The sequence below is a fragment of the Molothrus aeneus genome, chromosome 8 (genome assembly GCF_037042795.1).
Source record: "Molothrus aeneus isolate 106 chromosome 8, BPBGC_Maene_1.0, whole genome shotgun sequence".
NCBI lineage: Eukaryota > Metazoa > Chordata > Aves > Passeriformes > Icteridae > Molothrus > Molothrus aeneus.
The window spans coordinates 6,077,442-6,095,302 of NC_089653.1; the positions used below are offsets into that span (position 1 = coordinate 6,077,442).

At 43.0% G+C, this 17,861-nt stretch overlaps 1 protein-coding gene across 1 annotated transcript in view; it reads right to left on the reverse strand.

The window, feature by feature from the left end:
- Nucleotides 1-7,265: 7,265 nt before the first annotated feature.
- IPMK (inositol polyphosphate multikinase) overlaps nucleotides 7,266-17,861 on the reverse strand; it is a 34,204-nt gene continuing 23,608 nt past the window's right edge. Inside the window, exons 5-6 of the mRNA XM_066554335.1 lie at nucleotides 13,832-13,913; nucleotides 7,266-12,896 (exon numbers count right to left, since the gene is read on the reverse strand). Of these exons, the coding sequence (XP_066410432.1) occupies nucleotides 12,262-12,896; nucleotides 13,832-13,913 (717 nt within the window). The 3' untranslated portion in view covers nucleotides 7,266-12,261. The remainder of the gene's footprint in view (nucleotides 12,897-13,831; nucleotides 13,914-17,861) is intronic.

A 17,861-nucleotide genomic window follows, 5' to 3' on the forward strand; every position in this document is an offset into this window, starting at 1 on the left:
GTTAATTAAGCTTAGACATAGTAGTGAAATAGCTGATATAAGTGTGTTTGTGTTAAAATGCCTGGATGGGATAACATTCAATGAACATATGAAGAGGACACCTGGCCAGATGTGCCAACTCTCAGCACTCACCATCTGAACACAGTGTGGACTAAGGCCCAAAAACTGGAGGGGATAAGAAAGGACTAAAACCACAACCAAGGATTACACATGCTCTGAAAAGGCAGATCCAAGGAGGAGATATTCTGAACAACTCTTGGAACATGTAAACTAGTTTGGGGAAAAGCTTACTATGCATAAGGGTCTATGAATATGCAACAGGCATAAGGGAAAAAGCATTTAAGGGGCTGAGTGCCAAGACGTGGCCGCCCGTTTTTTAACCCTTTGCTTTATTTCTGTCTCCTACTGTCTTTTTATTAAACTTTTTTAATTTTACCAGGAAAGTGAACCTTGTTTTTCAGAGTTTCAATACTGTTCGCCTGCTTCTCACAGCTGTAGCCTATTGGGGATCAGGCTCGGCCACAGCCCCACTCCCAATTCCCACAAACTGTGTGTTAAAAGTCTCGTGGGTAGGCACACAAAACATACACCTCTATGCCCACCCACCATACCCCTTAAATATGATTCTTCCCTTCATTATAAACTAATTAAGACAATCCCCAATTACCACAAACTGTGCCTACAGGATTTGAGCCCTCAGCTCACCCGATTGAACCGCATCACTCCCGCTGGCAGCACTGGGACAGGATTTACCTCCAGGACTTCAAAGCAGATCCCACCTTAGATGGAAGCAGTGTCCAGCAGCACACTGATGTGATAAGCTCCAGGCTCTACTTTGTGTGCACTTTGAAAACAGCAAAACAAGCAACACAAGGGAGTTCTGCCCCGCAAAACCCCATGACAGCCCCTCCTGTCATTGCACAGCCCAGCCTGTAGCTCCCCTCAGCCTGGGGGAAAACAAACGGCCCACAAACCGGGCTCCAAGGGCTAAAACAAACTCTCCGTGAGCCAGGCTCCAAGGCTGTGGTGCAGGCAGACACCTGAGCGTTGGCAAACTGCAAATTCACCTCTCGATCCACAGATATGTGCCGGCGGAACGGAGCGGCTGCGGGGGCTCGGTCAGCCCGGCACCGCGCTGAGGGCAGCCCCAGCCGCTCCCCACAGGGCCCGAAGCGCGGCCCGGCCCGCCCGGGAGCCCAGACGTGTGCTAATGTGTGCGAATGGCTTTACAAACTATTCCAGGGCTGAGGGCTGGCGTGTCAACGTCTGGGAAAGGCGTCTTCATGTCTCTAGCAACTTCACGCCACGGGTTTGTCACAGAACCCAGCCTGACAAACAGGAGGGCACAAGCCTGAGTGTCCCAACTCTGAAATGGCAGAACCCGAGAGAGAGAAAACCCTGCAGCACGGTGCAATCTTTCCCTTTATTCGAATAAAATTGCAGGTGTACGGAAAATCACGCTACGAAACGCCAGCGTCCATAAAGGAGACAGACAAGTCCTCAAGGTTTGGAGGACACGGCCCCTTTTACCCCGAACTCCGGCTGCACCTTTCCCTCATCCTTTCCCCATGGGCTGAGGTACTAGGAAGGTACAGCCTTCCCGAACCGCCTAGCACATATTCCTCCTTAGATGTATCTTTTTCCCCCAAAGCTCAGAAACTCAGGCTTGTGGTAACCCATTTGTCTGTTCTGGAGTCAGACTGCCCGGGTTCTGTAACAAACCTGTGGCTTGAGGTTGGTAGAGACATTGATATTAAGAATGTCCATTTCAAAGACATTTACACCCATCCCCTCACCCATGGAATTGTTTGTCAAGACATAACCACATTATAACCTTTCATCAGCACAGAGCCAGTGGCCCCAGGGCTGGGAACAGCCCTCAGGGGAAAGGAGAGCTCTGCAACCTCCAGGTCAGCCTCTGACAGGACTTTTTTCAGTGATTTTTAGCCCCCCCCCCCAAAAAAAAAAGTGCCTCCCAATACGTAGTTAATAAGCATTGCAAAGTTTTGCACAGGTAGCTAAGTGCTAACTTTGGTCAGTTTTGATTCTTAACATCCCAGGTTTTAAATTTAACCATCCCCTCCCCTAATCACCATCGCTAGAACAGCAGCAGCACTCAAAAGCCACGACAGTCCATTTCAAAAAATCCACACCACTGTATATATTTTGTAGTTCTATCAATCCCCTTTTTTCTCTGTTCCAGAAGCAACATATACCCAGCACAGAAAACAGAGGTGTTCTCATATACTGATGAAAACCACTAAAGCTTGACCAGCAAAGGCACAGGCGAATACTGCATTCAGAGACCTCAGTAACTACATTTGAAGCTTATAGGTGCAGGGCTAAGTAGAACTATTTCCTTTTTAATCACTCAAAAATAAATCTACCTTCAAATGGCCAACATGCCACTCTTTAAAGTTTAATTTTGGCTGAGAGAAAAAAAATAACAATAAAAAGAAGCAGCTGTGCTGAAACACTGAGCTTACAGCTCCCTCCAGAGTTTCTGCTGCTGGAGCCAGCTTGGAAACACTGCTGTAAGTGCTGGTGGAGCTGAAACTCCCTCAAATTTTCACCAGGAAGAAGACATTTTCCCAGCCATTCCCAGCCACTGTGACAATAACATTCCCACTGCCCCAGACTTTCACTGCTGGGACCAAAGCTCCAACTAATACATGTCAGTCACACATTGCACTAAACATGCACCCCTGGGAAAGTGTTCCTGCTTATTAGTAGTAATTAATAATTAGTCCAAAGAGTATTTACCCCAAATCCACTGATAGAAGAGCTCTATTACATTGCCACATCTGGCGAGATAATCCCATTATGTATAGATTGGTTTCTATTAGGTTTCTCTAACAGACATTTATAAAGCCAACAGATAAGCAGCAGCAAACCTGTCTTGGTCAGGTTTAATGCACTGTCTCCAGTATTTATTGAGGCAGAGCAACTCTCCTTATTGTTGGCAGTATCTCAGCTGCTGCCTCCAAAGAAAATAGTTGTAGATCTCCCATTGGGGAGAGAAATTCAGGGAGGTTTTCAGCAGTTGTTGTCTATAATATTGTTGTCCATTCAGGGAGGTTTTCAGCAGCCCACTCAGGAAATCCCCTTTATCCTCACCTGTTTGTATACAACACACAGAGTGTGTCCAGCACCACGGGAGCTCCACCAAATACTCTCACTATTGACAAGCCAAAATCTTAGCCTTATCTAACCAAATCTCCACTTTAACCTAAATGCTGTAAAAGGACTGACAAGTGTTGCCCTTTCCTCCCCAGGTAATTGGAACACTGATTTTAGATGTCTCACCTGAAGACATCCCACAGCTGAAACACAAATACACAGCATTTTTGAAAGGCTCCTGAAGGATGCAGAGCCCAGCTCAGGCATCTGAGTGGGGCAAGAAAAAAAAAAGAAAACAAGAAAAAACATGAATCATTACTACCAGCAGTGCCAGAAAGTGCAAGAGAACCTGGGAGGCTCCAAGGCCTCCCCACCGTGGTGGCAGGCAGGAAAAATGCAGAAGATAGTGCCTGCCCAAAACCCCCAGTCATTCTCTGTGTGTAAGAAAGCTGCATGATCTATTTCCCATGTTTAGGGTTGCACAAGCCTGAATAGCTGTTAATATGTTTGGAAAGAATGTGCCAGTGATAGAACTCAAAAGTGGCTGTTGGTGTTGAATTTATCTCCCACTGAAAGAAAGACAAGGAAAGAGAAAATAAAAAAATCTGAAGCAAGAAAAGAAGCTCAAGAGGGTCACTGGAAATGCTGGAACCAGACAACCTGAGAGGCATTGAGCCAAAACAGGACCAGAATTTCTGTTACTATACTGTTATGCTGGTGTGCTATATTGCTATGTAGAAACTCCTCTTTTTGTTAAATTTCTTTTATTTCAATGCACTTTTCTTTAAGGGAGAACACCCATTTTCCTATAAATGAATTCCTCCTCTTCAGCCTGGTTCTCTCTCCCTGCCCTTTAATTGATTGTCCATTCTAGCTTTGGGTTCTGTGTAGATATTTTCACTTAAGCAAAGCTAACATAATTGAGGACTAAAAGTGGAACCTTCCTTTCCTGGTGGCAATAACATTTTCATTCTAAATACCTCCTGGTTCACTTCCCAGGCTGTCCTGCTGACTGTTCTAACACACAGCACAGCTACCAGGTGAGGTGGAAGCCCTTAAAGCAAAAAAATACTCAATAAAGAAGTGCAAACCAAGGGCATACTCAGGACTTCTGTGTCTTTGCTATTTTCCTAGAGGCACACCACCTTTGAAAACCAAACAATTCATCATTTTACCTCTCCAGGCAGAGGTTTAATAGTGTTAATACACTGGTGCTTCTGGTCATGCCCCAAGCAAGTGGATGTGGAAGCTGAGCTGTGACAAAGCCTGGCTGGTTCAGCCTCCAGCAAGACATCACCATTCCAGGGGAGAGACTGGTACCCTCCTTGCTCCAAATGTTGGGCTGCAATATTTGAAGTAGACCCAAAAAGCTTCCAGGCAGGGTAAGAAGAAGCTGTGAGTTTCAGCTGATTAAATGCCAATGTGTGGTTCCAGTCAGTGGGCCCAATTCTGTAGGAGTCCTGACTGAGGGGAAGTGCAGGAGAAGAGCTGCATTGGAGCATTTTCTTTATAGCTATTCCTGGTTTGTTTCTTTCTTTTGAGAAATAATTTTGCAAAATTAGTATTTGGGCATGGTACCTGTTTGACAGCTTCCCATCTGCTGGCCCAATTTATAGCCACAGAAACTGCTAAAAAATCAAGTTTTTATTGCCAGCCACATTGCAGTTTATAGAGCTGTGGAAAAATGGGCTGAACTCAGTTCCTCCTTATGCTTTATCAACCAAAAAGTGTGCACTAACACCAATCCTTTACTGCCATCCAGGGCAACAGGCAATTGGCTGCCCTTCAGATACACTGCACAACACACAGGTGGATTTATCTGCTCTGGTCAAGCTCAAAGAAGGCATAGAGATGGCCAGAGAAAAATGTGTATATGGCAAGTATTTACAGTTCTTATTCTAGATTCTATTCACCCTCAGATCTTGTGCTGGCCTACACCACAAACTACAGTTACATTTAGAGGAAGTCTACATTTGGGGATGGCAAGAAGGATGAAAAGTAAAAACAAAAACAGCAGAGCAGCACCAGGAGATAAGGGAAATAAATACCGGATATTAAAGGTGAAACTTTTAAACAGCTCTCTAGGCCCTCCATTGTTAGGGAAACTTCCCTGTCTGAGCATCCAGGACCACTCTGACACTCACTCTTGCACCACCTGAGCTGGACTAAAGCCCCTTCACATATGCACCCCACACTCACACTGGGTTCCCCTATGGGCTCAGACCCAGGTTTTCCATGGCAGATATTCAAATTCTTCAAATAATTTAATCTTGGTGCAATTAGCAAATAACTAAATAACTGCAGCTAGTTCCTTTGAGGAGAGATCCCAAAAAAGGAACCCCTTGGCTTTTATCCCCTCACAGTCTGAGGGCAAAACTCTGGGGTCCTCTGCTCCTGCTGTGTCTCTGAGTGTCCAGTCCCCTGGCAGGGCCACAGGTCCCTGGGCCCCTCATTACACAGAGGGGCAGCAGGGCACAGCCCCTGGCCCTGAGCCCCCCCAGAGCTCAACCTGCAGCGCCCCTCAACCTACCTGCACTGAAAGGATTCTGCAACACCCATTCCCCTCCCACCGCCCCAGCCTTTCCTCCACACAGAGGAGGCACTTCTCTCCCTACAAACCAGCCAAACTGAGGCAGCCAGGAGAGCAGAAAATTAGTAATTTATGTGTCCAAGGCATTTGGCACCTGCCAGGCATCAGTCCCACTGTGCACAGAGACAGCAAACACAACCCCAAGAGCTGTGCTAGCAGAGACTCACAGCAGGTCTCTGCACCAAGGCTTGGTTGTCACACGGGGCCATATCCCAACAGCCTCAGCTCCATGCCCACCCTTGTCACAGCACATGTCACAGCTGAGACAGCCACAACACAGTGTCACCATACAATTTCAGAAGGCTTTAAGCATTCCCCCATACATAGTAACACCTTACCTCACTAGAAGGCTTCAGGTGTCAGTCCATACAGAGCAACATCGTTCCACTTCAGAAAGCTGCAAGCAACTGCTTTTTCTTGCTCTTCAGCCCGGCCTTTTATCCCCTCATGGTTAATGCACTGCACCTGTGTGCCCTCTGCTCCCTGTGTGATTGGTCAGTGCCCCTGAGCTCATTAATGGCTCATTATCTTTAATATCACTCACCTGTCCTGCACAGATGCAGCCCATTGGGGATGAGGCTCAGCCCCACTCCCAATTCCCACAAACTCTGCCCCTACACAGCCTGGATGGGCTGTTCCTGTGTGGGGGCTCTGTGCAGTTCTGCAACTCCTCTCCACATGTCCCCACAAGGCATTTTCCAGGTCTGAGGCAGTTCTCAGCTGCATCAGCTCCCTGAGGTATTTCACTGTGCACTGTTCAAACACCCATGTGTGTGTAAGAAAACAGAGACAGTAACCCCAGGCAGGCAATCCCCCTGACAAGTGATGTGAACAGGCAACCAAGGAGTGTGATTCCTTCTTCACTTTAAACCAACAAGGAAATGGGGATTTCTTTACAAGATTCTTCAGTGCATAAGCACTATTCATTTTTAAATTCAAAACACAAAAAACCCTAAATCCTCGCAATACTGTGGATTTTGAGTTACTGCCTCACCCCATCATTTCTTCCAGTTCTGGAGCATGGGAAGGAAGGCTGCACAGAGCCATGGGACAGCACTTCAGACTACTAATGAACACATTTAGAAAGCTTTTTGTAGACAAGCAAGACAACACATTAAAAAAAAAAAATTCCCAACATAATCCTCCCCCCAAACCAATCCAACTTAAAAGTGAGGCACTAAGGCTGTTCCTGCATGCTTTTGGAATTTGGGACCTGATGTTGCATCAAAAGGACTTGTAATCAACAACACACACAGCCTCTTGTGGTGCTGTTAAGGGTTTTCCAGGATGAGTTTAAAGGATAGTGCAAGTTCTTTTTTTATTTTATAGAGATAATTCCTGTATGCCCAGAAGGTAGTCCCAACAAACAATGGCAATGGATGCTGTGACAAAAACAGGGTGGTAAAGCAAACCTGGTAAATCCAAGGGAAACCCATTACAGAGTGCACAGAAAAAAGGAGAAATAAAGATGGAAAGAATCAGTGCAGCTAACAGTCAAATAAACTTCTTCTCAACACTCTTCTTACATTTAAAAGAAACCAATTAAACTTGCAAGTCACTTGCAGAAAATTTTAATAATTTGCCAAATATACAGCTATTAGAATGACCCTAAATATCACTAATAATTAAGTTACAAAAGTTGGTATATAGCACAGTACAATGTTCTATAAAATAAACATGGGTAATATTAACAATACTCCCTGTGGTCCAGGAATGTCAGAAAATAGCAAAAAGAAATTACAAACACATACAGATCAAAGGAGATTGAGGGGAAGCTTTAGACACTTGGATCAAAGAAACTGAGACTAGACTAGACACATTCATTCATCAACATAATGAATGTAGAACTTTAAATCTCAAAAACAATTAACAACACAGCCTCAGATGCAATTTCACATGGTTTCAGCTATGTTCCAGTACAGTTCCCAGAGAATTAAAGTGCCTTTGTGCACTGTAGTTTCATTTAGTCAGGTGCAACACACATTGTGTTTGGAAGTTACTTTCTTTTTTGAAAAGTGACCCAGGAAATAAAATAACTACTTGGACCAATGTCCATAATTCAAACTAAGATGTTTTGAAGTATCTTTGTTCTGACTTTGCTACTAAGTGTCATGTAACAAATTAAACCCCAAATCCACAAGGCCTATCGCCACTAAACAAGACCAGAGTAAAAGATATTTATTGAAACATATTTTCTGCACTACAACCCTTCGTTCGCTTATTTTCCCCTTTCAAACATATTTGCCCTTTAGATGACAATTTTCTACTGCAGTTTCCATTTACAGGTTGCTGTGAACATGAAAAGCAGGCAGATTTGGCCCGTGGCTATGGTGATGATACTTCCCAGGTAACATCCTGCTTTAACCCAATGAATAAGCACAGCACATGCTCTCTGTGGGACACCTGGGGATCTGCAGCCTTTGGATCCTCCCTGTAGCCATTCCCTGTGCTGCTGCACGGAGCCAGGGTCCTGCTCAGGGCTCCTTAGGAACTCCCACTGCTCTGCTGTACCACCTCCTTAAACCCAAACCTCACTGAGCTGCAGTGAGGAAGGGAAACTCCGCAGAGCTCAGCTGTCACTCACCTTGCCCCCAGAACATCCTCTGCAAGTCACGAGTAAAGAACTGGCTCAAAGCCTACAATGCACTCTCCCATCAGATCGTGCTGCCCACCAGCTCCACTCCTGCTCTTCCAGGGGACAGGGTATTCCCACAGTATCTGAGGCATCTCATGGTGTTTTTCAGTAGTGGCACTTCAAGAGGAGTTATGGGGCATAAGCTTTTTAGGAAATACAAATTTCCATTGTGATGCCACCTGTGGCAAGGGCACTCGGGGGGAAACTGCACGTAGGGGAAAAAAAACCCAAAAGAAATTAGGAGAATGAACAACTAATCCTAACTTCAAACAGCAAGTGTGGATGTGAGTCTCCACTCTTCCAGCATCTTCCTACATTTGAGTGTGCTTCCCATCATGAAGGGAGCAAGTCACTCCAATGATTTTAGGTTCACAATGTGAACACTCCTGCACACCTGACAGTGGCCAGCACGGGTGATGCTGTTCCTTCCCCACTGCTGCTCTCACACCTCAGAAGGCCATTTTAAACTCTGCACAATCCAGATCACAGCAAGAGCTCTCTGCAGGTGAGCAAGTTTTACTGGGGGTCTAGATTTGTAGCATGTTAACATTACTCACAATATTACATGCACTGAAGTATTTTAAGAACATATGCACTCTGTTAATCAAATTAATGGAAAATAGTGGTTTCCTAATCTACTCAGTACTTTTAAAACTCCTCCATGAAACTGTGACGTTATGGAAAAGAACACCCTGGTTATACATTACAGTAGAAAAAAACAAAACAGTGCAAGTTTCATCAGAATCACAACTACCAGTAAAGTCTCCAGTTCAGTTCATAAAACAAATTGATTAAATTATGTGAAGTATTTCATAGTGGTATAGTAACTTCCAATGCAATTTATGCAACAAATTTCACCCATATTCAAAAATACATTTGTAAATGCTTTTCATAAAACTATATACAACTCAAGCTCCCCTCAGGTAATCTCAAGCACAGTCCTCACACCACCTAGGCAGAAGCCTGTATTCACTCTCAGAGTCCATGAGTGACAATGCTGTGTGAGTTCTTTCTCTTTGAGAGTCAGCTCTGCTAAACCCAACTCTTATTGCTTAAAACCATCAGTTTCCTCAGCAGGCCTAGCACCCAGCTCCACCTCACCAGGCTGGGGCAGCAACCCACTGTTTTATGGACATAAACACCTACAAGCCTTGCAGCCATTCCTGTAAAGGTTTCCATGGGACAGTTGCCTGTCCAGAGAGCAAAAGGGGCAACGCTGAGAGGGAGGGAGATCACTCATTGAAAGTGCATCAGTTCAGTGACCACTGTCTCCCTCTTCATCTTCTGATTAATTACATCTTCTGTTTAATGATTTCTGTGAATACATTTCCAACTGTAACTGAAAACAGCTGGCTCAGACACAAGACACACCAAGCCTAAAATCTGCAAGAACAGAAGTGTGAATATAAGGCCTCTGCAGGCTCAAACTCACAGCTGGTACTATGCCCAAACATCTCCACAGCAAGCTTTATTCACACAATTGCCAATAAAAAATACTGTTACTTCTCAAGCTACATTTTAAATTATCAGAAATACATTCATAATAACTACTGGTACAAAAACTAAGATAAAATTTTTTTATTCAAAATATTCTGACAGATTGACAATATTCCAGGCGTGTTACAAATGCTGCCATAGCCAACAAAACAATCAATACTTAAAGAGCATTCAAACACTGAGGACATGTATCTTAAAGCAGAGACAGGAGAGTGCATGGTACTAAGTGCATACTAATCATTTTCCAATAAATGACTTGAGGAAAATGCCTCGTTTCTCTGGTACAAAGTGGATTAAAACCCAGAAGAGATGAATTAGAGAGGACAAAAATGATGATGTTAAAATGTTTTTGCCCATACTTTCCTATAAAACCTTGTAGCTTTATCATACAAGGCCACTACCAGTCTGGACTATTCTAGTGTTGACTATTTAAGGGATAGAACAACAGAATCATAACAGAGAAACCAGTGACAAAGCAAACAAAACCACAAACTCTTTCTAGAATATGGCTTAAATTAATTCACAGAGAGTTGGGAATATATTAACTATAAGGTGCAAGAGAAATACCAGGTAGGAAACAAGTTCCTTCCTCTCTTCCTGGTACTTTCCCCCTCAGACTTCACTGTATTTCACATAAAATTTTTAACACACTGGTCTCACCCTTCCTGCAAGCCCCTTTTTCCATACTTCTAAAACATCATGTTACTAAAAGGTTGATTTCATTCTTGAATGTATTGGCCAAACATGAGTTCTAAAGTTTAAACCATGGAATTCTACACATAGTAATACCCTGTTTCTCCTAATTAACCCAAGTTCTCAAATAGAGCTAAAAATTCAGCTTAATTTAAAACAGCATATTTGCTTGAAAAAGTATGAATCTCTTTGTCATGTAGAAAACAGATGTCCAATGAAGAACTTGTCAAGATGTGAACACAGCTGAGTGCATAGTGCAGAACATCATACAGAGAGAGCAGCAAGGCCACAGGGTCACTAAGTCCACATGAAAAAGATGTATGTTTCCAATGACCAAATCCATTCTAAAACATTTGCATCCTGGAAATGCTTTAAGCATTAAAATCTTGCTCTAGGGATGGCAGGATTCCCCCATTCCCACTTTTCATACAGCTCACTGTAACACGCATGGCAGCACAGCCACCTACACAGCATACAGAGGAGACACACCAAAATTGCTTTGGATACATCATCCTGATCCCAAGTATTCCACACAAATGTTGATTTTTTCTTGTGGAAAGGAAGGAAATGGGACAGCTTTCAAATGACACCGCTTCCCTGTGTGTCATTAAAGAAAGCTGCAGTGTCTGGAGCCCAGGAGGGAGAGCCACAGCTCCTCTGGCACGAGCGGTGGCACAGCTGGTGGCTCCGAGGCTGAAGGATCTCACAGGAGGCTCCTCTGCCTCTATTGCTCGAGGTTCCATCAGTGCTTCCCAGCAGCTGAAGCATCAAACACTCACTGCAAAAATGCAAGTGGCTTACAGCCAGCAGAGCTCTACATGCTCACCCAGAACACTTGCTTCCCCATTGCACTGGTCTGCTTTTTAAAGCAATGTTGTTGGAGAAGGGCCACGAGAACAACAGTGAGACATTTTCCTTAATCACAGCATCAGACACTCCATTAACAGACTGACATAATCTCCTAAACCAAATCAGTTCCTGGAACATCTTGCATTTGCCTTCTTTTGCTCCTTCTTAGGAACAAACAGTTTCTCTAGAAGTTGTGCAGTTTAAGCCTGTTATGGTATTGTACTCCAGCATTTCCTTAGCACCTCAACACAAATTACATGGTAGCTCATCTGTGGTGAACATCAGCTACACACATCCACGAAGGGGGAAGGGCTGAAAGAACAACAATATTGTCCCATGACATGGAAAAGCACTTTGGGATGCACTGGCTTCAGGTGAGACTGCTGACTCAGAATGGGATTTCTCTCCAAGCAGAGTTACTCCAGTTATTCAAATACAGTAAACACAAGGGCAGTACTGAGGACATCAATCCTGCACCTTACAACTTTCAGTCTATTTTCTAAACACCTCTTAATGGAGATGTGGCTCAGTGTCAAGGCTAAATGGGCAAAAATGTCATCTATGCTAAAGTCATTAGAGGAACTAATATAACCCTTGCTTCTGGTAGTCCTTGGACTTAAGCCAACCACATACATTTCATTCTATTAATTTACCTATCCCGCTTTATCTCAAGTATCTTCATCCTTTCACACTTCCTAATTAACTATCAATATTTTTCCTGAGTGAAATTATAAAAAGTTAAACCCTTCTACCAAAAGTACAAAGACAAATAAAATATAGAACAATACAAACCCAGTTATACAGCATTACAAGTGCAGAAATTCTTCATGTTGTTGCTCTTTATCATTGGCCCCCAATAAAAAACATAGCAAAGAATTTAGTTATCCAAAATATTTTGCAGTACTGTGATGAGATTCTTCAGACCATAAATATAGCCCTCATCCTTTGTGTTGCTGGGAAACACGTGAGCAAAATCGATCATTCGGACCTCGACCTTTGCACTTTCCTTGGGCTCTGCTGGCATGTGATAGAAAACTTTTTCCAGTTGGGGTAGAACATTTCCATTCAGGTGCTCCTGTGTAATGCATGTGCTGCTTTTCCACACATTGTCTTGCTCTGAGTTCTCAACTTTTAGTGAGAGCTGGCTGTGGTGCCTCTTGGAGCACGACTTTTTGTGAAGTGCATAAAATTTAGACAAGCCTTTACCTACAGAGGCTTCAATTTTTCCATTCTCTGTAGAATTTATGACATGAATATTATTATTATACTCCAATACATCTCCACCTGACAGCAGGCCTTTGGGTACTCTTCTCTTCTCTGCCAAGGTGACATCACCCAGCCTCACGGTTGTTGCTTGGCATGAACCCTCATAGACAAACAGCAGTGAGCTTGCGTAGAAGTTGAGCTGTGTCTGGCCCTCAAACCACTCCAGAATCTTTTCAACCTTCTGAATGCTGGCAGCTATCACATCTTTTCTCAAGCAGTACCCACTGTGGAAAAACTTTGAGATGCCTGCAAGAAATAGACACATATTGGGATTATTTTCACTTCTGAATGGAAAACAAACTAACTTTTTTTTTCTTTTGGGATGAGAATAGTTCTTCTTTGAAGGAACAGACACCATTCAGGTCATTTTTGTTCAATTACTAACTAAACCCAAAGTGAACCTGGGAACTCTGAGACCTTCAGTCACATCACTGCTGTGTAATACTGCAGCTTGGGCTTGGGTTGTAAGTACAAGTAAATGCATCAAGCACACAGTAAAAGAACATGGTACCTGCTCCTGGTCAGCTGAACAAGTGTCTGGACAGTTTTGGGCAGGATCCCATTAAATTCTCCATGCACTAACAGGCTCAAACAGCTTGTTATTATGAGTGTGTTTGTGTGTGCACCTTCTGTCCCTTGCTGGGGGACCGATGAGCAGGTGTCAGCTAATATCAAGTCTGCAATCATTATCACCAAACATCCCACGATGGCATTTTTATTAATTGTTAATGCAGAGCAACATGTGGACTGACTTCAACTGATAAAGTCCTTTGAATTGAAAGATGCTTTTGTAGTAGCTTTCTAATAGAAAATACACTTAGATATTCACTGAAGACAACTAGAGACAAAAAAATGTATTTATAATAAAAACATGTAATACTTTTACAACATTCTAATTTCAAAGCTGCAAAGAAGTTGAATTCTAGAATTCTCTCCCTTATTAGTAGTAAGAGAGACATGAGAAGGAAATTCCTATATTCTGCACTGCTGTTACAGCCAACTGCACACAATTTCAGGTTGACAGGCAGCTCAAATACTACAGAGAACAGCCAAAGAGCCATCTGACATGAGGACAAAAAAGGACTTTTAAAGTAGGAACACCAAGAATAGTTTTTCCACACAGTTCTAGAAATCAGTATTTAAATGACAAGATGCAAGCAGACCCCAATTCCCTTACTTACCGTCCTTTACGGTTTCCTTGGTCAAGCTCCTTCCATAGTGCTGGTTTTGTGTCTCATAGCTGTCTGAGGACACGTGGTACACCTGAAAGAGGCAAGAAGGGGACTCCCTATGTATTTTGAAGCACCAGTATTTCTGCAGAGCAAGAAACACCTCACAGACAGGCCACAAAACATTTAGCCCTCACAGTTTCTAGGTTTCTTTCAGTGCCCAGCAAAAAAGTGCTCTCCAAAACTCTCCCCTCAGCCCTTGGGCTCCAAGCTACAGCTTTCCCGTGCTAGGGACATCCTGGTGGTGGCAAAAAGCAATGTACCCTTTACAAGGAACTCTTTTATAAGGTCTTTGAAATCACAACTGAGACCTGAAACTATCAGAGTCCTATCTGTGTTACTGTGGATGTTAGATCAGTAAGCAACAAAGCAAAAATTTCAATGTAATTATTCTGAGTTCTTCAAATTATGAAACTATTTCACACAAAAGCAAAACAGTAAGAATTACTGTTTGTGACCACCAAGGCCCATTTCCCTAAGACACATCTGCAGCTGTCAGCACAAATGAGGCTGCACTAAATAAATGGCAGCAGCCAGGCAAAGCTGGTTCCAGCATCAACAGCAGTACTTCAGCTCTCATCTGAAAGGGAGGCAACTCACTTGGGTAGTTTTGTCCATATCAGGAATTGTACAAGCTGAAGAACTTAATTCAAAACTGCCTCACATATAGACATATTTTCTCTCACACTGAAATATTTCCATAGCAGAAATGTGCGAGGCAGCAAGGCCCAAGTATAATTTGTTTATGAGAGTGCAGACAATTTTTATTTGCAGAAATAATGGTGTTACCAAGCAGGCAGTTGTCCCTGGCAGGAACTTGGTGCTTGGCACTTGTTCAGACCACCCATCCCTGTGGCATCCACGCCATGCACAGCCCTGCCCTCCCCTCCCTGCTCTAAACAGAGAGGATCCCACTGCATGAGTCTGGGCACACTGCTGAGGTGCCTGCTCCTCATCCCTCCTCTGGGGCCTTAGTCTTGCTGGAGCCAACCAATAAAGACCACAACAGCTAAACAGCAGCAATAAAAAGAAATATTACAGGAGCATTAAATACAAAAATGGAATTCCATGTTTTCATTACAGCCCACCACCCTGAAATGTCTCTCCCCCATCCAAACAACAAAAAGTGCAGTATGGTTACCCCACTTCCTGTTTTGCAAAGCAGCTGGGAAGAACAGTCTCAAATAGCTTTCATTTTGACAAAAAGACTGATTTTAAGTCTCCAGCTGTGAACTGAAGGGGCTGTAAACAGTTCTCATTATTCCAAAAAAATAAAGAGCTGTAAGTCTAAATGTTTGAATTCAGTAGCAGAGACACTTCACATTGTTATGATACTTGGAGAAACTGAGGCCTCCATGTCTATGAAATGAAGAAGGCCATAGCAGAGATGAGTTATTCTAAAACTGCATCTGACAACTGTGATTTTGGGTTCACAAGAACAATAATTTTGCTCCACTTAGTTTTTGCTGGGTTTTTTTCCAAAGCACATGAAAAAAGTACCAGCATACAAAACAGAAACTCAAAGATTACTTATGTAAACACTTCAGGTACCAAAGTAACCTTCAAAAACATACCAAAAGTTTCAAAACTTTTTACAGAGCTACAAGTTAAAGGCAGTTAAATAAAGAATGATATTGCTTAGAAATAGAATCAAGAGTCTGAAGACTACATCTAAGTTTTCACTAGCTGTGCCTTCATTTTAATGATATTAAGTGTTCTCATGTAGTTGGACAAGGGGCAGCTTTCTGCAGACATCAGCACTGCAGCAGTACCTGACCAAATCTTGTTTACCAGAACCTTCCTTATCTCTTCCTGTAGGAGCTGCAGTTTTTCTGACATGGGCACTAGCTCAAACACGCTGATTAAAATCTGCAAGCTCATTCTGTTTTCCAAAGAAATGCTGGAGCAGCACATCAGACCCTGTGCTTCTGAGCTGGGCTTCCCAAGAAGGCACCCCACCTCTTCTCATAATTTGAACAAAACCATTCCCCAAATGTCTTTCTATATAGCTTACAGACAGATGTGCATGCTGAATTAACAGCACATTTTTAACTATACAAAGCAGCCAGTGACAAAGCACCAAGTCCCAGAGCCACAGGATGAGTGTAATGTATGTGTTTAATTAACTGCCTTGTGCACTCAGAAGGCCCTGGGTCACCCAGAGGCTTGGCTGCAGCCAGTGGTACTAAAGGAGAGCAGATCTGCATCATCACAAAAACCTCCTCTGACCAGCACCTTGAGACTTTGCACAGCTGCAGGAAGAGCCTGGCTGAACATTCCTGGAAAACCTCACTCAAACACAGACACATCACACCCCATTCTGAAAGCCAAGCTCAAACAGAAACCATCTCTGACCAGCCCTTGCTCCACCCTCACCCAGCCAAACACAGGGGTGGTTGTGCTGGAGGAGCAGGAGGCTAAAATCAACTTCCTATTTAACCTCTTGCTCTACTGTGCTTTTGTTCACATAGCCACCACCCATCATCTGCTGTTAACCCTTCCCAAAATGACATTTTGCCTCTGAACCAAGCTTTTTCTGCATCCCTGTTGTTGCAGCTGTCTGTACTGGCCCATTTCTGTCAGAACTGCAAGTCAAGCCAGATCTGTAACCTTAACAGCAGCCAAGAAATTATTAGACAGGGAAATCTCATTTCTTTGTCCACCTGCCACAGCTTGTTAAGTGTTTGCTCTGTATCCACTGGCAGGTCTCCTGCAGAGTGCAACACAAAGAAAACTCCTTCTATGAGCTGCCACACACTGCCTTCAAGAAACTCCTGCTTCATCAGTCATTTTTATATATTCTTACTATGCAAGATCAGAACTGTTGTCAGTACCTAGCTGCTACCAAAGTTGGAGCCACAAGCTGAAACTGGGGCTCAGCAGGTGGCACCCCAACTCATCTAAGCACACCCAAGAGCAGCATCCGTCCCCCAGCTCTGCAGGGACCCTCCTGGTGCCAGGCCAAGACCCACAGCCATGCCTGGGCACCTTCTGCCTGTACCAATAGAAATACATGTTTCCTTCAAGCTCAAGTAACCCAGGTTTCTCTGCAGGCCCTTCATCCTGCCTTAAGGCTTTTTTAAACTCTTTAAGTCTTGCACTATTTTTCCTTTTCAAAAAGAAAGTAAAGCAAAGATTTGAAGAAAAAATAACAAAGGGAGAAATTTTGTTAAAAAACATTCTCTTATTTGATATCTCTGCTTTATAGTAATGCTCTCACATTACCACTGCTGCTGAGAGCATGCCCCATTGTCCAAATCCATTTATCTAAACATCTCCTATTCTATTCTCCTATTTATCTAAACATTCCCTAATTTTTACTTTTTTTTAATCTTATTTATTTATTTATTGTAGCTAGACCTAGACCACAAGTGATGGCAGTACACACATCCCTGCTTCCTGCTGCCTTGAAAATCCAGCACAGGAAGGATGCATCCCTGCTCCCTCATTTCCAAGACTATACTTTGATATTACTCTGCCCATTTTGCTTCTTTGTTCCTCTGGACTATTTTGACTGAGTGCTTCATATGACTAATTGTGCCCCCAATGTTCTGATAGTCAATATACAGTTTTAGTCAAGTCCTGACATAAATAAATTGTAGAATGAAATTATGCTGAAATTTATCCAGTGGAAAAGCAGACTATTAATCTGCTAAATAAAAGAAACTACAACACTGCAATTAAATCATGAACCATCTTTAAAATAGCTTAATACAGTAATTTTAGACTCCCAGAACTTCCACGAAGCATCTCATTAGAATAAATTTCTTTCATGTAATAAAAGACCACCTGCTCCAGCTTCAAAGATTTTTATTTCAGGGCTTTTGGTTGGTTTCTTTGGCTTAGGGCTTTATTTATTTATTTATTGTTTCAGGGATTTTTTTTTTGTTTGTTTGTTTTCTTTTAGGTTTTGTTTTGTTTTGTCTTCCTGTTTCCTTAAACATCAAAGCTTGAATTAGACTTCTAAATGTAAAAACCCCAG